Source organism: Lepidochelys kempii, chromosome 3 (genome assembly GCF_965140265.1).
Source record: "Lepidochelys kempii isolate rLepKem1 chromosome 3, rLepKem1.hap2, whole genome shotgun sequence".
NCBI classification, from domain to species: domain Eukaryota; kingdom Metazoa; phylum Chordata; order Testudines; family Cheloniidae; genus Lepidochelys; species Lepidochelys kempii.
This window is the reverse complement of record NC_133258.1, coordinates 198,477,874-198,502,264: the sequence shown is the minus strand read 5'-3', so window position 1 is coordinate 198,502,264 and position 24,391 is coordinate 198,477,874. Positions and strand designations below refer to the sequence as shown.

Here is a 24,391-nt window from a genome sequence, read left to right as displayed (position 1 = left end):
CTGTCAAAATATTTCTTACCACCCTCAAAATTACATTGGTTTGAGATGCAGGCCATGAATAGTTATATTCTATCCTAGACCAATAACTTTTAAGGTTTAATATTTTACTAACCAGATTGGCTAAAAATTGTTGTTTTGACACAATTTGAAAACTAGGAGCCTACCTTTTCCAATAAAGCTTTTTTATGGGACATAAGATACAAGACCTTTAAATTACATTATGCTTTCTAGAAAAGTCATTTTAAATAATGTTGAGGTCTCTAAAATGTATATGACTTAGAATCACACATGTAGAACTGAAAGGAGCCTTAAAAGGTCAAGTCCAGCCCCCTGCAGTAAGGCTAGACCAAGTAAATCCAGACAAGCGTTTCTCCAACCTGATCTTAAAAACCTTCAATGATGGGGATTTCACAACTTTTATATTACTCTAAGTTATAATTTCCACTACCTTTCCAAATCCTGCATAGTTGTACTCATGGAAACAGCCACTTGGCTTTACAGGTGAAGAGACAAAAAAGTACAATTTAAAACATTTCTAAAATAATTTGCTATAAATTATGCAGCAACATGTTATGGCATGGTGTCATATAGACCCCAACATTTCAAACTTTTCTTGATGTTGAATATGGCTAATGTGTTTCCCAAATATGCACAAACAAACCTAGTAAGTCAGCGTATAGCTTATTTTGTCATTTCTTTCTAAGACTAGATATAGACCAAGAGTGGCCAAACTTACTGGCCCTCCGAGCCGCATACAACAATCTTCAGAAGTTTGAGAGCCAGGGCACATCTGCCGGGGGCTTGGGGCTTCAGCCCTGCAGAAGGCGCTTGACAGGGCTCGGGGCTGAAGCGCCGCTCCTGCTGAAGCCCCGAGACCTTGCAGATGCACTCTGCAGAGCAGAAGCCCCAAGACTGCCCCCCTCCCCACTGCACAGAAGCCCCTACCCCAACACCTCACTGCGCAGAAGCCTCTACCCTACCACCCAGCTGCAAGGCAGAGGTCCTGAGCTCCCCACGCCCAAGTCTGACAGGTGAAGAATGGTGGGGGGCTGGGGGCTCTCTGAGACGCACTTTAACGGTAAAAGAGCTGCATGTGGCTTTGTGTGCCACAGTTTGGCCACCCCGATAGACTTTGAAGAGTTTTCCATGTGCTACAATCTGCAAGTGCCACCTTGAAGAACCTTGTTCTCCAAACGGCTTTCTAACCTAGTGACAAGAAAGAATGCTGCCTCTAGGAAGGTATGGCATCTAAAGACACCTCGAGATAGAGCAGTAATTAGGGGAAGTGATCTTCTAAGAAACATAAAAGAGTTCTACTCAACATGTTTGGGGCAGTATTTTAAGACTGAAGTGTGGTTTCTTCTAGTTATATAATAGTCATATGAGAACTTGTTTCCCTGGTTCAGTCATGCAGGAATTAACTTCTTTCCACTTTATGACTTGTTCGCCTTCAACATTTTAGGTAATACAGATCAGTTTTCATGTACAGTCACATGCCTCTTTCATAGTATCATTAACGTCAGTAACTTTATATATAAAAGTGCATTTCCAGATATTTTTGTCAATATCACACTTCAAGGCAAGTACTTTACCCTAATTTATAAAGATTCTAATAGCAATTATTGGAGCAAATCCCTCCAGAAAAAATGGCACAACTCCCTCACCTCCAAAACTATCTGAATCCGCCTTCAGATAAATGCCATTAAATTCAAAAATTGTCGTCTCTGATCCAAGGACACTGGCAGAAATAAATTTTTTGAAAGATATACCATTTATTTTAAAAGCCAGCTACACTATTCGAGTAAAACATTTTTCAGAAATTCCTACTTCAAAGAAGTAGTGCTATGCAGAAAAGGATTAGACCATAGGCAGATTAACAAGTAAACAGATGTCTACAGAAACTCAATTGTTTACACTAGTGTGCCAATTTAAATTCACTGCATGCCTGAAAGCATTTAATATTTTGTAGTATTACAAAAAGCTTATTGGTGGGCCTTATTCTCCCACCAACATGTGTTCCTGGATTTGTTTTTAATACATTAATTAATTTTAAGCAGGTAAACAAATATAGAATAACTGGGTACAGAAAATGAACCACAACTAGAGCAATCTAAAAAAACCTAAACACATGCACAATTTTGGTGAAACAGTCTGAACAGGCCAACTGAACTGTGGCTGAGCATTTCTTTCACCTTTCAGGCAGTTTCAAGTTATGAAATCAGCACTGATTAATTAATTATTAGAGACAAACAAGATTTTTTTAGTCTTACCATATTTTTCACTTTCAAATGGGTGGAAAAGTTATGATTCTAAGACATACAGAAACTATTTGAGAAAAATCTACAAGAATGAAACAGCAAACACCTAAGAAAAACTGGCAAGAGGCACAAACTAGACAAAACACTACAGCTGAGGAATTGTGCTCAATCATTGTTTACTTCCATTTTCCCCCACTATAACCCATCTGGATTTTTAATGCTAAGAAATAAGAAAACACTGTTCATAGTTTCAATTGCTACACCTCAATAAGCTGGCCAGTAAAAATACTGCAATTTTTTCCAAGCGAGAAAAGAAAAAAGAAACAGCTGAAGTGCCAGATAAATTTACCTGGAACCCATTTAATCTCCATTTCCATATCATTTTCTTCCCGTTTCTTCTCTTTTTCTTGGATACTCTGCAAGAGTTCTCTGTATCTGGCAATTTGCTCTTCATCATCCTTCTGGCTTTTCTTGGGTTTGTCATCTTCTGTTTCAAGGGCTACATCACCACCTTAAAAAAAAAAAAAAAACAAAAAAAACAGACAAACACTAAAGCAAACACTATTGTGGAAAATCTCAGGATATTATGAATGAATATTTGAAGGCAACACAGCTAAGATAAGCAAACGATTTCTGGTAGAACAGTGGGGACAATCCATCTCATCACCATGAATCAATTCCTCACTTTAAAAGATCAAATAAGAAAATGGAGAGGATACGGGAAAACTGGATAGCAGAAGGAACTAATGATAGGTGCAGAGTTCTTCACCCCTACTGTAGGTCACTAGTTTCTGAAACCATCACAGCATATTACTAACTAAAAATCAATACTTAGTATTGGTAAAGCACTTTGAAAATGTAAATGCAGTATAAATACTAACTAAACAATTACCACAATATTCCTGTGAGGCAGATAAATACTAATTCCTACTTTCTTAACTTTGGTTTGTCGCCTCAATTTTAAAATGACATGCCCCTATAGAGGGGAGCCAGAACTGGAAGTCAGGAGTTCGTAACGTATAGGTCTTTGCTCAATTCACTACATCACTGACTGCAAGACACTGACAGGTGAAGGAGCCAAAAGCAACGTACCTATTTTTCCTGGCATGTGCATATGCAAATAAATATGCAAGAGGAGGAAACTAATTATATATATATATATATATATATTAGTTCTAGAACTTTACTTCCCTTCATAGGTTTGAAGTAAGCCTTTCCCTATATGCAACATACAGCAGGTCAGATGTGGTACTGTGTGATTTGTCACACTTCCCTTGTCACACTCCTCCGTGCTATACATTTTGGTACTCTGTAGTACTCATTACTTAGCCAGGCATTGGCTACTGATTTTTAGCAGCAGGCTTTTCCCTATCTCAGTTTGCAGACTCCAGCCATCTGAATGCTGAAATGTATTGTGCAGGAAGTGTTAGTTGTGATTGCTGAATGGGCATAAGTACTGTAACGGTACAGTGGGGGATTATTTTGCACACAGAGTGTACCAAAAGAGTTACAATTCGATTTATGATTTTTGTAAAACCCTATGTGAGATATTAGACATCCACAACTTTTTTAAAATGCTGCAGTTACTTCAAGCTGCACTTCCCTGCAGAGGCAAATCTGATGGGTAGCACTGTCCATATATGCAGATCAGGATCACTGTTGCCTGCTATTCAAGAGGAAGGGTTCACACACTGAGTACAGTGATGCAGCTGCTCTTTACTTCAAGGCTAGAGATCGTGAAACTGATGCTGTTGCTCTACTCTTCTACTGTTCACACCAAGAAGTGTTGTTCCCTGGTTGGGAGGACTGCAGACAAAGCAGACTCTTAACTTGGCTGCTGTTGTCCGCTTTGTCTCGCAGCAGCTAGAAACTGATCTCTGGGGACCCTGCTAATGGGTCTGGAAAGGGGCCAGGAGAGGAGTGTCTCCTTAGGAAGCAAGAAAAATTCATGTGCGAGCGTGCCTGGAGTCCTGACTTCAGGGGAAAGGGAAATTCTTTCTTGGGGGCATGGAGAATGGACAGCTCTACTCCGCTGAAAGAAAGTGTCCTCATGGTCAAAGAGATTGCCTTTAAATTTTCCATGGCATTAGTTACTGATTTTTAGCACTAGGCCTATTTCTGTGAGAACCATTCATGAGTCAGTCCTCTTCCACTACTTGGTTCAGCTGATGAAGGCAGACTTTTAGAATTCAGATTTTGACATTGGTTTGGATACGGTTTTGATTTTGTTGATTTTTTTTCAAAGTACGTTACCTAAGGCGGCAAAATTAAATGGTCATGGTAATGGAAATGATTTTCCACCTTCAAATAGCAAAGAATTATGTTTTCTTTGCTCAGGGTGCAGAGTTCCTAAAACATTCAGTGTTCAACATCACTTTCAAAAACTCTGTAAGACTCTTCATTAGCTTAGAGAAGAACAAAAAGAACATTTGACAAAAGCTGCTGGGAGGCCAGAATCAGGTGAATGCGTGTGTGAAGTTTGTTCATAGTTCAAATGGTCTTGCTGGTAGTTTTCAAGGGTCATGCTGTACTGCACAGCATGATAAACCACTTTCTGATTTTGATTAAGGATACTGGTTTTTTGTGCCAATAGTTTGTTCAAAGATTTTAGACAAAAAGTGAAATAAAGAATGCCTTGCACAGAAAGACAATTAAAGACAAAGTTCGAACATATGAATGAAAAGTAAGTAAGCAACTGAAAATTGCTAAAATTGCTAAAAACTGTAGATATATTCTGATTTTGTTTAGATGACAGTACCAACTTAAATTCTTTTGTACGATTGGCCACTGTGTGGAATTGATTCATCTATTGATATGGGCAGGAATGTCACAAAGAAAGATATTTCCAGAGCAGCGGTTCTAATTGTGAATTCTATCATTTTAAGAGCTCTTAACTAAGCAAGTTAAACATTTAGATGTAGAGAGTCTCAACATGCAGGATTGCTGATTTATAGCAGTGTCAGATGATTAAATTAAGGCCATATTCTTGGAATCATGGAAAGTTTGGAAGAAGTCAGTTTATTCTTAGATCAAAAGGGACAAGATTATCCTGAACTGGCAATAGCAGAGTGACTCGATGCTTTTTGCTCGCCTCACTCAATATGCCCAAGAGCCAAATATAAAACTTCAAGATTCAGAGCGACAGCAAACATCACATTTGACACCAAAACTTATTAAAAGAAGCTGGAAACATTCAAGACATTGATGACGGAAAGCTAAAATACTTCCCTTTGTTGAGAAAACATCTGGAAAACTCAGCAACTTTTGTGGATATCATCGGCAACATCATAGAAATTTACCAATCAGATACAATTGAGAAGACACTGGAAATTTATGCAGGATGGTTTAAGTTCTGACAGATAGAAAATAAGTTACAATTCAAACCGCCACACAAACTGTTAGGAACTCTACTACACAGATCCTGAGTGGCTAGACTGAGAGGCAGCTCACTGCATTCCAGGAGAATGCTATCTGAAAAACAAAGTTTGTTGACTTCAATTCTCAGCTGACAAATACTGACCATGGAAGGACTGAAGAAAAACTCCTGAAAACAGTTTTTGTGAGCTTGGAAAACACTGCCATATTCTTTTTTTTCCTATGAAAGACTAGCTGTAGCTTTGCTGATGACCATTCAGTTCAACGAACTTGTGTTAACTATCTTCAACAATTAACTGCCAACTCTAACATCAGAAATTGACTATCAAATTATATAGGTAGAACATACACAACACTGTAAAGAAAACACAAGCCTTTAATGAATAGCTGACTGTCAAAATGCAACAGCAGGAATCCCATGACCGCTATCTCTTCCCCTCTGGGATGTCATGTGTTGAAAATACTATGTTTACAATTTCTTGGCATGTAATGCATAAAATGTTTGCCATCACTGCACTAAACCTCACTTCCCATCCCCCACAGGTACTAGATTGGTGTCCAAAGTGAAATAATTTAATTAGGCCCCTAGGAAATCTGCCTTATCAAGAATGCAGATGGAATCACAGAATCAAAACATTAAAGTGGAATCCTGCTCTCTCCCCGCACTAGGACCGCAGCAGCGGGCAGGCAGGATGGGCTCCATGGGTGAGCTAGTGCAGCCCCACTTAGAGACAAGCTGCTGTGGATCTGGAGCCTTCTGTTCTGCTGTCCTGCACAGAGCTGGGGATGTGGTGTAAGCTGATGTTGGAGTGTCCCCCTTCCCCCGCCAGTATACCTGCTCTCCACTGACCTGCAGTGGGTGGACAGGAAGACATCTGCCTGTGCATCGGCCTCTGGCTCAGGAGTGATTGCTATTGGCTGAAGAAGCGTTCAGGCTGGTGAATGCTCTGCTTAAAGAGACAACATGCTGACACACACACACACACTCCCCTGTGACACTCTCTACCTCAAAGTAGCACCCTGGATCCTCCATATTCACCACTGTCATCATGACTGTCACATGATATGTTTTGTACAAAGTATGCCTTTTGAGGTATCATTTTAAAGTCTTGATCTATTGAACACTAATATCCTGCTGAATTGGATGTACTACCACTGCATGTGAAGTTACGAGTATTGCTTTTTGTGTTACTGAAACATGTTGGGAGAGGCCCACAGCCAGCCTTTCAGCTGCAACAAAGGAGGGCCAGAGAGGTGTTAATGGCCCATCAAGAAAAGAATCCACTAATCCAGAGACTTCTCAGGGAAGGCAGGTACACTATGGAGGCAGCCTAACCCATAACAGGGCAAGGATATTTCTAGCAGCTGGCCTCTCTCCCTCCCTGCCCACTCCATCTCAACAGCTGGAAGACTGTCTGGAAGGCAAAGACTTGGAACCAGAGAGATTGGTCCAATGCTGGAAGGGGTCCAGTCTGTGTATTGAGGAACTGTAAGCTGTCTATAACATCTGTTAGTGTTAGAAACTGATTCAAATCTTGCTTAGTCTGTTAAAGTTAGAATTTAAACTGTGCATTTATTTTTATTTCTTAAGCACCCCGAACTCAGATCTCTATGCCTGCTATTTATAATCATTTAAAATCTGTCTGTCTGTAGTTAATAAATCTGTTTTATATTTTATCTAAAACAGTGTGGTTTTGGTTGAAGTGCTATGGGAATCTCAGCTCAGGTTAACAAGAGCTATTGCACATCCATTACCCTTTTGTCAGAGTGGTGAACTAAGAAATGATCTTACACCAGTCAGGCTTCTGACCAGTGGAAGTTAGTACAGTTCTGGGGTGTAGTCTTGTCCCTCCCCAGCTGGAGCTAGGAGCTCCCTTTGCCGGGGCACTCCCAGCAGCACAGGGAAGATCAGACAACTCCACAAGTCTCTTCCAGCTGCAGGAACCTCTGGGGCTGCTATCCAGTCCCAGAGAGCTCCCTGTAGCAGAGGCAGGCACCCAGAGGTGGGTCTGGTCTCCTCCAGTCTTTGCCCAGAGCAGCTGTGTAGCAGATGGACAAGTCCTGTCCCTCCCCTACCCAGCCAGAGCTAGGAGCCCCCTTTGCTGAGGCACTCCTAGGAACAAGGGGGCATCGGATTTCACAGGGAAGGGCTTATTTCATGGTCCGTGATGCGTTTTTCATGGCCATGAAATTGGTAGGGTCCCAAAAATAACACATAAAAGGTCTTCTTGTCATTGTTCTGCATGAAACTCTACTGAAATGAAATTTCTCCTGAACTCAGTGACCATTTTGAACAACAAGAGATGGACACGTATGTCCCAAAAGTAAGCCTCCTTGGTTCATGGATCCTGTTTGTAATTTAAAATATCTTTAATTCAGAAAAAAAAAAAGTATATTAATTGCACAGTTACATAATAGGTAGCATTATGATTAGCTTCTGGAGGGAACAAGAGAACCAATTTTAGATTATTAGATGCAAGGAACTAAGGCAAGCCTTACCAGAAGAGGTTCAGGCCCAAATACATGGTATACGTTTACAAAAAAGATGGGTTAAGAAGGGTTTGTAAATCACCAAAATACAAACTCCAAAATACAAGTGCTCACATTCCTCCTTACAACGGAATAGTGAAAAACATTTTTAAGGACTGGCTCCACCTTATTTTGTACTGAATTTAGATTAAAAGCTAATAAATGCCAGTAGTTTAGTCTATAGATTTTTGTCTGAACTTATTATAGGCATTAGTAGTGAACCTTATATTTAGGCTAACACTTTTCATTATAAAGATTCCTGCAAACTTTTTTTTTTTTTTTGTTGCAAAGCTCTAATGCCTTTATTGTTTGCAGCAAGCCTCTTCAATTTCACAGGGAAACTCAGGTTAGAAAAGTGCCATTCCTTCGTCCCATGTAATTCCATTAAAAGTTCAGCTGATTTATAAACTGTTAAAGTCATTAATTCCCATCACTTGCTTTCCCTCTGGAAGATGTTGGCAGCATGCCAAAATAACTGAACATGAACATTCTAAAGAGGTGAGCCCACATTACTACCATCAAAGCAGCAGGAACAACAGTACACCGTACTGTGTACACCTGGGAGCTGCTAGGGCAACCCTAGTGGAGATGGGGGTAGGGAGCCAACCTAAATAACCTCCTGTTTAATACAGTTCAGAAATATACATTGTTAAATTACACATTAATCCAATTTTGTTGTAGATCATTGTCCAGTTGTACCTAACAAGTGTAAATGCATACAAATGTGACTAGATTTTCTTTTGCAACTGGTCATTTATAAGAAGTTGGGTGTACTGTAGTTTAATTTATGATAAAACCATATTTATAACTTCAGTAGTTCTAAAAGTAAAAATATAATTTAAAAAGTTACCCTCAAATTTAAAGGGCTAGACAAAGTTTATTGATTCACAAGGATTTTCAAGCTGAAAATAGGTAGAGAAAGGAAATTGTCTGGATTGTATATCTTTAAATATCATTATCAATAAAATTAAAATGTGTAGATTAAAAAAGTTGCATTCACTCTTCAGTGCTACTGATAAACATCATCTATATTTGCACACATCAGCCATTGGTGGTAGAGCACAAAACAAATCCTCTGCCTCCATCATATTAGGCATGAATACTGCAGTATATGCCACTCCCTATGCAGATCCCTGCTGCAGTCAATGGGCTCTCCACAGAAGTCTACCCATGCAGAGACTGGTACAATATAGGATTAAGCTCATCACAACTCCTTTCTACAGTAGTCTGTTTTGGTCTAGTAATTTGTTTGAAAGAATTAAGCAGTAGGATGAGAGGAGAAGAGAGAATATTTTCTTATCTCTAGTGAGGTGTTATAAAACAACAGAACAAAGAAATTAACTACACAAATTGCATTGTTACGAGAGAACTGGAGTTGACATAATTGCAGCCATTTTGCATGCTCAGCCACATTAACTAAAAGCGAGACCACCACGCAGTCAAGAATAGTTTGGTCTTTGCCTAAGCAGACAAAACAGCTGTAGTGTTGCGAATAAGGATAGATAAAATGACAGATCCATGAAAACGGGAGGGAGTGTCGATAGCTGACCTTGGACCTGCGTGTCTAGGACCATGAGTAGTTTTTTTGCTGGGAGTCGCTCTGCTGATAAGTAGAATTATGAGTTATTTGCTGATGCCAAGGAAATTGTTAGTCCACAGTTTACTGTGAGTTATGTGCTTTGTTTTGAGCAACCTATAAGAGAGATTAATTAGAATGTGTAATTTGGAGAAGTTCGGAAACAGATTTCAAACAGTTAAGAGACTGACATCCAACTCCCAAGCAGTAAGGAGGAAGGCTGGCCACCAGAAACCTGCTGCTGACCACTGATATCATCTCAGACTTTGGGTAACTATATCTGGGGTATTTCAGATGTGTGCTTTAGACTCAATAAAAACAAGGCGTTTTGGTTATCAATCACTTATCAGATGGAGGAGCTGTGTCCCCACTGATTTATGTTTTGAAACCACCTGGAAAACAAAGACTAGTTATCATAGTTTTGAGTTCAGAAAACTCCAGGTAATGGTGTGCCTAATTTGGAGCGTCCTTAAAAATAGCCAAACTGATCACTGTGGTTCCTGCCCAAAATAGCAATTAAGCGCTAGATTTTAATTCACAGTACAAAGTGAATTAGTGACTGGAACATATTACCTCAAATAAAGAAAGATACAGGAGCAAAATAGTGAAGATATTTTGTGCTATGAACCAGAACATACAAGGTCACTGAAATGCTTGACATTACACAAATGTTTTATGACAGCAATGCCAACAGCCATGGCAGACATTGTTTACTTTAAAAATTCCATATAAAAGCAGATTCGGATGGGGTAAAAGAAACACTATTTATAAATAAAATACTTTTATAAGTTAAAAAATATAAATTAAAAAAGTGCCTAACATTCTTTCCACCCTATCACACTTTTACATTTCCATTCAAACAGCTGAAGTTCATTTTTTCTGTTTGTGCTTAGTGCCTCAATAATAATATGAGATACATGACAGGATTCCACCCAACAAGTCAATGAATAAAACATCAGGAACATGTTAAAGAAATAGCAATGTATTTTTTTCTGTTAAAAGCTTATTGTTAAAAACAGAATTAGAAGCAAGACCTTTCCATGTTGAAAGACTACTGCCAAGTGTGATGACAGTTCAATTTTTTTTTCTCCCTCCAGTAACAGAACTTTTTGAAACTCTAACATATTGGGTCACTCACCGTGAAGGTCCACTTCCACCATTACCCCACCATATGCACTACCTCTCCCTGCACACCTGGAATCTTTCAAGAGTTAAGAAAAATTAGACTATTTGTTAAATAACTAACTTGCCCTTCCCCTACTGCTCTGAGAAACCTGAGTAAAGTTTCTATAGACAAAGTATTTAAAAACAGCTCGTAGCAATGTGTTTTAAAATTCATTCGTAAGTAAAATGAGGACCAAATGGGCATTATTCTTGGCACGATATTACCAAGCAGAGGCTGCTGCCAGATGAATTCCCTAGGCTCTGAGTAAAAGAACTGGAGCAATTCCTTGAAACAAGATGGAAAGATCTCCTGTATGTTCCTATAACTCATCTCTGATTATTAGCTTCCTTTAATACACTGCAAGTGTCCCAGATCAGTTTTTAAAACTATTTGAAAAAACTGACCAAAGCTTCACAACATTTTATATTCCTTCCAATTTACTTTATGACAGTGGTGGTAAGGTTACATAAAGTTCATATGGAGGGAGAGCAAATTAGGGAATTTAGGAATCTATAAATGACAACATGTTGACTAATATATACCAGAGGATTTACTAAAGTTATATTGCGTTCTCCTTGCACTCCAAAGAAAGTTGAGAGAACTGAAAACTGGTTGAAAGACAGTATCACTACATTATGTCACTAATGTTCCCTTAATAAAAGGAGTGCCTAGTAACAAAAACCCAAAACATATAATCACAGCTCTTCCTTTTCATTAACTTGGCAAATATACTAAAAATACCCCTTAATGTTCTGTTGAGCTGGTAATACAAGATAATACTCTCTAAAAGATTTTGAAGAGGGAAAGTACATCCAGAATTGTACAGTTAGAAGGCTAGGTTCTTGAAAGAACTGAAAGACACTGTACATCCTGCTCCTTTTTAAAAATATCAGAACAAACAGCAACTAACAATAACATCTCTTTTCCTTTAGTGAGGATTGAACAGACTGCAATGAGGCTAGTGAATTCACTGGACACTTGAGAGAAATACTCTCATAATCAGACGGACTAGAAATAGTACAGATCTTGGTAAAGATCTTTCCTGCCTAACAATAACTGCAGCAATCAAATTCTCTGCTGGTGATTTAAACTTTATGGGAAGATAACTGACACTAAAAAGAATTAAAGTTACAAATTTGAATAGTTTTGGGTCATATTTAGTTATGGATTTAGTGTATTTAAAATATAAAAAACTCATTAAGGAAAATATGTGTGGACCTTTCAGTATTCAGGAAAAACTATTTTTTCTATCCAAAAATGTGATTCCAAAAAACAGCCTTAGCTCTGCACACTGATTCCCACCATGCTACCAGAAACCCTCTTACATGTGCTATAGATATAAATGAAGTATGGACTACAAACTTTTAAATCACTACTCATCCACAGCATGTAGCTCTCAGACCATCCTCTACTTCACCATCTATTAGCCAGAAATTCCCACATCTTCCCCCTTATCCTCTATATAAAGAGCAGAGAATACACCCTCCCCAAGTTAATCACCTAGCTGTGACCAGGAGACAAACATCTTTCTCCCACCCATCCACCATTCCAAAGTCAAAAAACAATCTGTCCTGCTAACCACCCTAGCCATATTCCTACTCCAAGTTAAAGACCTCACTTTCCAAACACAGACCACACATCTATCTTCATTCACTTAACTATAGTCAGAGGCTGAGGGTTGCAAAAAACCAAAACAAAACAAAAACAAAAAACAAAACACACAACCCCAAAAAACATTCAAATCAGGCTAATAATTAAACTGTTCACCATAGAGAGGAGAAGCAGACAGCAAGTCTGTATAATGTAATACTGGTATTATGGTTATTATGAGAAGCAACTTATTACAATATGCCTGTTAAATGGATATTAGACAGTTTTTCAGGGGTGGAGGCGGTTGTTTCATGAATACACAATGATATTTTCTACATTTATATTTATTTTAGAGATGTCATCTGTGTATGCTTGAATATGCATATGTACACTGAACTGTCCATTTCCACACGTGCAAATGCTCAGTCTTGCAGAAGGGAATTGCTTGTTTTGAAAGATTAACTGCAAAGTTTATTATAAACACACAATAGCAATCTTGATTTAAATAAAGTTCGTCTATTAATTTCCTTATTTAAAGAATGCAAGGCCAGTAGACATTTTAGGAATAAGACAGGGTCCCTACCTTCCTCTCTTGCATCTCTGATTGAAACCCAGAAGTTCAAACTCCACAAGACACCTGGTTCCCTAGACATATGTTATTAATCTGCGGAGTTCACAAGCTTTGCATGATTCTCACCACCCCACGAGCTACAGAGCTTTAGAACTTGAAATCCCCAATTTCTATTCTTCCTTATCTTGCACTACCTTGTGGAGCTTTTCCTCAGCATCTCCTTGCCTTGCACAGACTTTATAAAGCACAAATTAGGCCATACAGACTTTAAAGCACAAGTCACTGTACCAAATGATAAGCAGATTTTTCTAGTTGTCTTCACATTGCTATCCTATGCTCTAGTCAAAGTAAGTATATACTGTTTCAAGTTTACAGTCAAACTTTTTTTAAAAAATCCCCACAAATGAAAGAGTTTGATATATGAATATCATTTCAAAAATTTAATCATCTCCAAGTTATGGATGTTTAAAAAAATAGGTTTTAAGCTTGCCAAAGAAATCCTCAACTGTTCTGAAAGTAATCATAAAAAATACTTTTCCAGTGCAAACTTTTAAAGGGCATAAATTTAAACACTTATAAGTTAAAACTACCAATATTAGAGAGAAAGTTGCTGCTGAGCAACTGCCACACCACCATTTGGTCCTGGGAAGGTCCTAGATGGATTGTCACATCCAGGGCCTGATAAACCCACCTAAGCAAAGGTACACTTCTCCCACCCTGCTGTGGAAGGGAGGCGTGGAGGGGGCTGGGAGGGTGGGGCGGGAGAGAAGAGGAGAGCAAGCCCACCATGTATTCAGCCTGCAGCGGTGGCTCCTGTTCCAGGGTGCTGGGCCTGGCTCCCCACTCAGGGCACTGAGACCTGGTGCAAGAGGTCAGAGCACTGCTCAGCTTTCACCTGGCTCTCCCATCATCATACGAGGGGGGTCGGGGACAGCCAGGCCAAACCTGAGTGGCGCTGCGACCCTGCATGCCTGGTTGCACCACCACACACACAGATTTGGTCCAGCGCAGGGCCTCCCCTCCACATCAGCCAGGATTAGGGTTGTGGGGTGACGGTGGAGTGTGTTTATACCTAATGGAGAGTCACAAAAAAGGACAAAAACTGCAGCTAGTTGGCCTCGAAACCACAGAGGAAAACCATAAAAAACCAGAGACTAGAACCCTCATCGTTTAGCTTCATAACCACAATGTTCTTTCTACCACTGGACTTCAGAGAAAACATCTTTTACAATACAATATAGGAAGCTTATGCTTTTTCTGAAATGTAACCAGCTATCAGCTGGCAGACTTCTTACAAAAGTATAACCAATAAACAATTGTGTAACAATACTACAATTGGTAGAATAGTTTCTTCAATTACAGTTCATACATGAGTTAGAGGAGTTTTAACCGTATAGAAACAGTTAATTGTGCAGAAAGGAAAAGCTGCTTTTAAGCTCACAGTATAGAATGAAATGTTAGGTAGAAACAAAATTTCAGGACTAAATTTTTAAGACCTATAACTAAAAGCAGTTTGACTAATTCTCCTCAAACATTACAGAAAAATTCTCCTTAGCCTTCAGTGTAAATGGCAATTGCGTGGCCAAACCAATTTTGTTAGCCAAAGCTATAAGGGTGGGAGGTGTTAAAATAGGCCTTTATAATAGCTCATGACTGTATCCTTAAACATGATCTACAAACAACTTAAAGGATGGCTTGTGTCTGTGTGTGTGTGTGTTTTCTTATTAACAGGAATGTCAAAAGTTTCATCTTCCCTGATTTGCTGGAGGACCTCTTGATATCTCCAGATGTTTACTATGAGCTGTCACACCATACCCTAATTGAAGGACCAAGGATATGGAATATTTAAACAAAGGCTTCCTTTATACCAATGCTCACTAGTCTTTGACCTTAACCAGGCAGTTACAAAAACCAAACAAAAAAACCCAGTTTGAACGGTACACCGAAAAATGTTTCCCCTCTCAAATGTACAGCTTCCATTCCCTTTGCTCTAGCTTTGTCACCATTTCACTAGCTCTCCAGTCACCACAGAAGTTCCCAATGTAGAATAGAGCTAAATGTAAAAAACCAAACTTTCGGGACTTCTTTACATACCACAAACAAAAAAGGGCCCAACTCCATTTATTGCCCTTTAACAGTCACCTTTAATTTTGAAGGGAATATACTCTCTCCATAATGGTTCCTGACTATTACAACCTTTACTATGGACAAAATACTGTCCCTCATCAATCATATTTAAGAAAAAGAAAGTTTAAATCAGTAAAATAGTTTTTAAAACATATCTGGAGTTTATTACTAACCTACAAACTGTATGCTCTTGAATTGTGTTGCTCATAACTTAAGCAAACACTGCATATGAATTATAAGTACCTTGTTGCTCTTCCTCTTCTTCACTAGATGAGGCCAAATAAGCTTGAAAATCCATGTCAAGAAGTTCATCTTTTTTAAAGTTTCTGTGTAGCGAAGTTACTCTTTCATGATCTGTCTCATCCCATGTGATATCTACCTTTAGGAAAAAAAGACATATAAAATGTAAAAGTTAAAGTTTAAGTTTTTGCCCAGAGTGCAGTTTGTAATACTTCCTATTGCAAGTTTAACAAGAGAAAACACAAACAGACTACAAAGAAAAAAAAAAAAAATCAAAGGGTATCACTGACATTTCATTTCAAAAGGCAACTGACTTTTTGGTAACAGGATTTTATGCATTTAAGAACCAGTCTTAATTAAGGAGCTGCTACCAAGCATCTCCATAAAAATCAAGTAGATATAAACAATCATTAATAACTTAATTACAACATATTTTCATCTAATGTACCCTATGCATAGTATTTAGTTTCTTCTAGTATTCCCTATATGCCCAAAATTTCAATGAGTTTTAGCTATCTGGAAAAAGTCTGAAGAGTCTGCTATTGCATTAATAAGATCATTTGTGATAAAACAGGCAAGAAGCGGTGCTATATTTCTTAAAATACACGTCAGTCCAATTAATATTTTCTTTTAAATAATCAAATTTCATTCTATATTCAAACTGAAAGTGGGGTAAATTTAAGGATGATAAACACTACTGTTCATTTATAACAATGAGGTTGAATCCGTTTAAAGCGTGAAACTCAGTCTTAACTATAGTCACAATCTATGCCTCGGTAACATACACATACAAACAGAGGTAGGCAACCTTTTAGTGGTGTGCCGAGTCTTCATTTATTCACTTTAATTTAAGGTTTCGCATGCCAATAATACATTTTAACGTTTTTTAGAAGGTCTCTCGCTCTATAAAAGTCTATATATTAACTAAACTATTGTCGTATGTAAACAAGGTTTTCAAAATGTTTAAGAAGCTTCATTTAAAATTAAATTAAAATGCTGATCTTACACCACCGGCCCGCTCAGCCCGTTGCCGGCCTGGGGTTCCGTTCACTTAGGCCGGCAATGGGCTGAGCGGGGCCTGCAGCCGGGACCCCGGCTGGCAAGGGGCTGGCAGCCAGAACCCCAGACCAGTAGTGGTCTGAGCGGGGTTGGCGGCCAGGACCCCAGACTGGCAGTGGGCTGAGCGGCTCAGCCCGTTGCTGCTCTGGGGTTCCGTCTGCCAGCTCCTGACAGCTAGGGTCCCGGCTCCCGGTCTGGGATCCCGGCCTGCCAACACAGAGTGGGTACCTACCTTCTCCCTGGTTCTAGCCATTCTCTTCCTATCTCTGCACTGAGATGAGGGTGGGAGTGTGCTGAGAACAGGGCTGGGAGTGAAGGAGCTGGCTGAGGGTTGGGGTGCAGGATCTGGCCAGGAGCTAGAATGAGGGAGGGGGCTCAGGGTTGGGGCAGGAGGTTTGGGTGTGGAGCGTTTACCTGGGCAGCTCCCATTTGGTGCGAGGGGTGCAGGTGGGAATGGGGAGGTGGGGTGCAGGAGCTCCCATTTGGTGCTCAGGGTGGGAGTGGGAATGTGGGGGGTGCAAGAGTCAAGGCTGGGGTTGTGGGGCAGGGGTGCAGAGGTCAGGGCAGAGGGCTGGGAGCGTGTGAGGGGGGTGCAGGGGTCAGGGCAGAGGGCTGGGGTCATGGGGGTGCTCCCAGCCCCCTGCCCTGAGCAGCTCAAGGCAGGGGGCTAGAGGGGATATGCCCTGATTCCACCCTTCTTCTCTAAGGTCCCCGGAGCAGAGAGGTGCGCTGCGGCTCCGCTTTTTCCTCTCCTCCTCCATAACAAGGGCCATCAGCTGATTAGCTGCAGAGAGGGAGAGGAAGAGGGGCAGGAACCCCACATGCTGGGGAAAGAGGTGGGGGAAGGGGCAAGCTTGCCTGCCCTGCAAGGAGAGCATGGTGGGCGGGGAGTGGAAAAGAGCGGGCCGGGCCAGGCAGGATTTTTAGTGGCACGCTGCTGTCTGCCCGGGTCTGGCAAGCAGCAGCGTGCCATTAAAATCTGGCACACCATGCCATAGGTTGCTGACTCCTGACATATAATATCTATTTGATGTGTACATCTCCACAATCCTGAGTATATGCAGGGATCCTTTCTCCATTATCACCAATGCCACCAATCTATTATTTACATATCTTATATAAACCAAGAAAAGCGAAGCTCAACAAATTACGAAGGGTTACAAAAACACTGTTAAGATACCTTTGATGTTCCCATAGCAGCAGATGTGAAGTACTTTGGTTTATATGCAGCTCCATCCACTTCAGAGGCTATGTCCTTTGGCTCATCATCAAATGTAACATCATCTGGAATAAATCTTAAAGGGAAAGAAGATGTCTTGTTATTCAAACACATATTGTGATGTTTCAAAAGAACAAATAGTTATAGGCTCAGCTTCTCTCTAATTAAAACCGTGCACATTAATATAGAAGAATCTGCTAGGATAAGAAGTGGATAAGCCCAAAGAGAGCAACATTCAGGAAAAGGATAAAAACCATATCAGACAAGTTAATATTTGCGGTTTGCACTGTACATTCAATTTCTACATCCTCCGTATTTTATAAAATATTGTGAAAAAGGTAAGTCAAATTAATTTTTGAAAAGAATTACAATTTAAGTTAAATTGATTACTCTGAATTTTTAAAATGTAGTGCTTTGCATACGGCCAGCATAGGCATGGAATGCTTCCAACAGGTATGATTTGTAAGTAAACTATAAATCATTAAAACAGGATAGATTAGAGACCTTAGGATTCATTTTTTTTGGGGGGTGGGGGGGCCAGGAATACCTACATGGGCAAACAACTGATTAAAAAATGGAAGTGAACCAGTTAAAAATATCAAGTATGAGTGGGATTATTAAAATAACCCTAAATCTATCACTGAACATATTTATGTGTTTCCTGGAAGATCAAGACACAGAATATGTACAACATAACGTTTAAGGAGACAATCTCTCAACTTTACTTCTTAATTCTCATATTCTGACCACAGCATTTTTGAGACGAGAGGAAAACACCTTTATAAGAACTAACCTTACTTTTCTAAGCCCTATCTGCTCTTTCAGGATAGATCTACTAAAACAGTTCTGATTATTTTCAGTATTGTCACAAATTAGGAAAGAAAAATAAAGCAATTTTGAAGACAAGTGGAAGTCAATATAAAGCTGTGAAATCCTAAAGAGATATTATCTTAAAAAAATCAGAAAGCGGTCTGAAAATTGTTTATATACTATTTTTACACAATGCTTATATCTAGAGAATATTTTCCCCCTTTCAGTTAGCCAACTTCGTGCATTTGACTGAACTTGGTGTAAAGACAATTTTGTTGTTTCCCATGTTGTGTAGGTCAATAAGGAGAAACATTGTTTAAAAATAGAAAATATGATTGTAAAGTCATAACTATTAGCTGTGGGATCTCATGTGTATTTTTAATGCCTGAAACTATTTAACCTCATTTTAAAAAACTGAGTAGGGTTCAAGTAGATTATGTCCCTTGAAATGGAACTGCCTAACGATGAAAGCTACCCAGTCCATCTCCAAAAACATCTACTTTTCTAATTTAATACGTTAAGCAGAAAAGAAAGGCAGGCTCTGGGGAGTCTCAAAAAGGTTCCTGTGCTGTAAGACAAGATCTTTCTAGGATGTGAAAGTTTCATTAACAGGAACACAAAAAGTATATGTCTAAGTCATTTCCTTTGAAATACAACACCTCGTGTCTATGAGGTAATACACCTTCGCTTTTTTCCATCACGTGCAATTAAGCCCTCAACAACACTGGGATCTAACAGAGATGATTTTTATTGACGATGGCACAACAGAATTCTTCCCTGTGCAAACAAAGGAATAGTCTGGTGACAAAGTAGGACTGTAGTTTAGCCTCCTGCCTTCTTAAAAATATGAGGTTTGAAGTGATCAAGCTTTGACTTTGAATCATAAAGCCTGAGAACAAAGATGCACAGCCTGAAAACAATAGCAGCTATACATTTGCTATTCATTGAACCAACTGTAATAAAGGAACCAGTTCATCTCGTGCCTCAGGTGAAGGAAGCAAACCAAACATAAGACAGTTACGGTGTTTTTCTATTAGCATCCTATTGCTTTACTTGACTGTAGAAGATGACTGAAAAAGCAGCTGTAGTAATATTTGTATCTTGAACCCCTTTTAAAAACAGTCTCTTTAAGGTGGGATTTTTGCTTTTTCTGACAAAGCCAGATATAACCAAAATGCATGTTTTATTTCCAAGGTACTATACAGTTTTGCTAAGTTTGATAGAAGAATGATTCAGTTTATTTCCAATTTTTTAAACTTGCTTTAAATTTTTGTTAAAAAAAACACGAACGCCATTTGCTTTACCTGAGATCTACAAAAGAACAGCTACTTTCAAATTCCAGTCCATCACACTCCTCATAAATTTTATTGGCTGTTTCAGGAGAATCACATTCTACCACTGCATAGAAGTATTTCAGTCGTTTGAACTGATAATCCCTCAGTTTTTCCATATAAATACTACAAAAGTGAAGACAACATCCAAATAACTTTTGTTAAAACAATGACACAAAGTTGCAACTTCAGAAATACTTTTCAAACTTAACTTCTTAAAACCATATATTACCAACACATGGGCCTGACTTTGCAAAAAGATCAGATCTTATGCTACACAGAGTCCCACCAACTTCTATGGGACTCTGAACAGATATGCATAAAGGTTTAACTACATGGATGCCATTCCATAGATGCCACAATCAGGATAGTGTGTTGAAGAAACATTTTCCTTAATGCTGATTAGTAAACATGTGATAGGACTAAGCCTCTTCTTGATAACGTAGGTACAAATTTTGGCAGCAAAAAAGTCTTGCCTTGTGCTTGCTTAAGAATCAAGTTTTAGAGAAGTATGCTGTGCATTAACTATTCCAGGTTTTCTCTTCTGTTACCATTATGACCATTTTACCATTGTTAAATATGAGTTTAACAATGGTTAAGTATGTTTAATTTAACTAAGTTTAAATATGACCATTTTACCACTATTAAATATGAGTTTAAAGTTGTTAACCTGGGAAAATTCTCCAGTTCATAAATAAATGCACTTTCTGCATTTTCAGTTTAATTGTATCCCATTTCTGTAACTCAGTCAATTATGATTTTACTCATTGGTATGGGATATCACCATCTAGTGGTGAAAAATAACACACAGTCCCACTACATTTTCCCATGTCTTTTACTCAAAATGAGCTATTTGTATAAACTAATCCCTATCTAAGATATAGACATGCACAATGTCTGAAAAACTATTTAATTTTTAAAGTAATTAAAATTTTATGGTGTTATTTACAAAAACTGTCTTCACCACAGAAACTTCTTAGCTATTTGCTAAGTGGCTAAAAAAATATTGCACTTTATTAAATACTAAGGTATCGCTCTGTGAGATGCTGAATGTTTTCTGTTAGAAGCTAAGTCCTCAAGGTGGAAACATGTCAAAACAGTCTTTTTGATCATTTCTTACTTTGAGCTAGCATGTAAAGGTTAAAAGGTAGATTTAAGTTTTAGCAAGCTACACTCAAATGCTGCAAGCTGATCCATGCAGATGAACCTCTGCATCCAGGTGGATTCCCACAGCCTGCATGGAACAATTTACACAACTGGGGCCTTAAGTTTTATGTCCCAACAAATTTATTCAAGTATATGATGTGATGATGACTCAGATTCAATTAAAAACACCCTCTGAAAAACCCGAAAGCATTAAAAAAAAAAAAAGGATAAAATATAAGACTTCCATAATAATGTTAAAAATGTATTAAGAGCATGGTATTTGCAAATGAGGCCTGCTACTATCAACCATTTGTAGTTTAAATTAATACCAGTCTTTCTCTGTGGCATCCTCTGGAAGACTTAATAGTTCTACAGGTCCTTGCAGCTCCTCCTCTTTCAATCTCTGCTTTCCAAACTCTGAAGGATAAATCTACGAATATACCAAACAAAAAAGGTTATAAGCCAATTGCACAGATGCAGTGTACAGCATCCAAAAGAAAAAAAAAAAAAAATCAAGCCAGGAGTTCGGAGGATCACTTTTTTTTTTTTTCCAAGTGAGAAAACATTAAAGGATCCAATCCTGCAAACACTTACACATCTGCTTAAAAATTAAGCATACAAGTAGTTTCAGTGACTTCAATATGACTACTTGTAGGAATAAAGGTAAGCAACTATATAAGTGTGTTCAAATTAAATTGACGTACTAATACATAACATTAACTTGTGATTACAGAATTAATGTACAGCGATCAAATAATTGAAGTGACACAATCAATTTGGAATCAATTGCCAAAAAAAGAAAAAAACAAACAATGAAACTATTGAATTACTATACTTGAGCTCAATTCCCCTGCTAGTTTTCACTGTTTTACTGTCTAAGGCCCTGATCCTGCGAGCTGATCCATTCAGGCAAGACTTTATACCCTCCTACAGAACCTTACACAGAAATCGATCAGACTCCACTCAGGTTCAGGGGTCTAACCATGCAGCTCAGGTTGCAGGATTGGAGTTATGTTTGTTTTCTGCTCTTCTTTTTCTCTGTGTTAAAGACCCATACAAAAAAAAAAAAAAGCGAAACTGACTAAACAGAAGCAGTGGAACAGAATACAAAGTAATCATGCTTAAAAAAATCAGAAAGATACTTCTCTATAATCCATCATTTACAGTACTCAATAGGAACAAAAAGTAAGACAGAAGAGTGCTTAGATTATGGGACGTTTAGATGAGAGAGCATTAAGTGCCCAATTAATTTGTCTCATTCAATTTATTATGTAAAGAATAGTACAACTTTGCCAATTCTTTTGGTAGCAATCATCAAATGCATTTGGTAGGGAGAGTGTAAAAACCCTAAACAAAGAACACAAACAACCCTTACACTATCACAAAACCAAACAAAATACAGAAGACCAAAGCTGCTCAGACCGCCTAACTTTCAGCACTCTAAACCCAACCTCTTATTACATATATTTCTACTCCAGGAAATACTCCCCAAGAGGAATTAATGTAATGGATTTTATGTAGTAAATGCTCAGATGAAAGCAATCTTTAAACACTGTAGCTATTTCACTCACACAACCTTGTAACATCAATCTTCTGGTTCAGGGTAACTTAATAGATTTTTCATGGTTATGAAAAAATATCTTTACGCAATGACTAGTCAATGCAATGTTACATGAATAATTGTGTTTTGAAAAAATGGAATCAATTCAATTGTAACTGAAAGTTTGTGACAAAAACATTTATTTTTAGTAGTAGATTGAATGCCAGAGACACTATTCCTATGTATCAGAAAACAATACACTATTTCACAGTAAAAAGCCTGAACAGAGTTACTGGGGTTAGTTATAAATACTGGTGATGTTGCAGAAATATTATTTCCCTCATAAGAAATCTACAACTAGAATTGGGAGAAAACTTGCACATCCACCCTGGCTGTGCATTTTCAGGTGAACCAGATTTGTAGTTTACTTAAAATGCAAAGTTAGAGCTACAGTGCTACACACACACACACACACACACACACACACACACACACACACACAGTTTTTGTAGTATAAATTACTCATTTAGTGACAATACTGCTCTGTTTCTGTATATTACATACAAAACTACATTAAAAACAAAGTCAAGCACTCAAAAGTCAGGAAATGCCAAAATTAAGGTTGCCTGTGTATATGCATTGTGATTGTCTAATTATATGATCGCATTTTCCCCTCCCCCAGAACCTTCACTTTGTTCTTTTTAACAAGGGCAAAACATATTTTTTCCTAGCCTCATTCTCAGAAATGGCCAAACCATTTTGGCTGAAATTTTCCAAAAAAGGTCAGCCTGAGGTAGACACCCAGCACAAAAAGTTTCAACTCAAATGGATTAAGTTTGGCAAAGTTACAAGTAACTGAAAGCAGGATCTTATAATGAGAAGCATTAGGCAGCCAAGATTTTAGATGGTGCGACCAGCCTCACCTATAACACGGGATAGAATTTTAGAGAATCTACTGTATGAACTAAGGAAAATTAAGCATTTGAACTTTATGCTACTTTTGCACATAGGATTTCTACTCCTATTAGTGTCAATGGAAATGTTGTCACTAAATTCAGTGGTAACAGGACTGAGACCAATGTCACAAATAAAAATTAAGCTGTGTCAGCTTATCATCCCACACGAACACCCACCAATGGAAGGGAGAGTGTGGAGCTATAGCCTATGTTTATTTTATAAAGGACCAATACAAATCAATTGAATAGGGAGAGGAGAAACGAATGGAAAAGAAAAGCAACTTGCTGGAATCAAAATTCACTTTTATTTTTATTTTCAAATAGTTCTTACCTTTACAGAAAATATAACACCCCCTTTAGATATGAAAGAATTAAACAGAGCCAGTAGGTCTTTAGCCTTCAGCCTATCCCAGTCCATGTTGCAAACTGCCAATCTACTTGTTATCTACATTGAAGAAGAAGAAGGCAAAAATATATTAATTGTAATAAGATTTTTGGGTGCTGATTGCTGAGAGGAAACGTCTTATTTTCCAGTTACTGTCCCTTGATGAAGTCACACTGTGTTGAACTTTACAGAAAAACATAAGAATGACATCTCCCACAACACCTGATATCACTGACACGTCCATGGTTCTTAAGCAGTTACTACAGAGCAAACAGAAATGTTCAATAAACGGGCTTTACTATTTTTCAAACATACAATGTGCTCTATGATGGCCTTTCACTTTCCTAGAATGCATCTACTGTTTCTGACAACAGAACTACAGACGGCTTCTACTGCTTCTTACCCACAGCTCTAAAGCTTTTAATTTTGCAAATTGAAAATGTGACCTTTCATTTCCCCAGGGAACTTCTGCAGACCTAAAAGGAAATAGATCCCTTCCTGACAAGAGCTGACA

General features: G+C 38.5%; 1 protein-coding gene across 9 annotated transcripts in view; it reads right to left on the bottom strand.

Annotated features, from left to right (window-relative positions):
- The window catches only part of ESF1 (ESF1 nucleolar pre-rRNA processing protein homolog), a 69,517-nt gene that overhangs the window by 34,681 nt on the left and 10,445 nt on the right, over positions 1 to 24,391 (bottom strand). For 8 of the 9 annotated variants that reach the window (XR_012158324.1, XR_012158325.1, XM_073339569.1 and 5 more), the window contains exons 5-10: positions 23,824 to 23,937; positions 21,326 to 21,426; positions 19,824 to 19,976; positions 17,671 to 17,785; positions 15,435 to 15,570; positions 2,608 to 2,769 (exon numbers count right to left, since the gene is read on the bottom strand). Coding sequence is in view for 7 of the 9 variants with exons in the window: in XM_073339569.1 (XP_073195670.1) it covers positions 2,608 to 2,769; positions 15,435 to 15,570; positions 17,671 to 17,785; positions 19,824 to 19,976; positions 21,326 to 21,426; positions 23,824 to 23,937 (781 nt within the window). In the remaining 2 variants the exon portion in view is untranslated. The remainder of the gene's footprint in view (positions 1 to 2,607; positions 2,770 to 15,434; positions 15,571 to 17,670; positions 17,786 to 19,823; positions 19,977 to 21,325; positions 21,427 to 23,823; positions 23,938 to 24,391) is intronic. The other variant, XM_073339568.1, reaches the window with a different exon arrangement.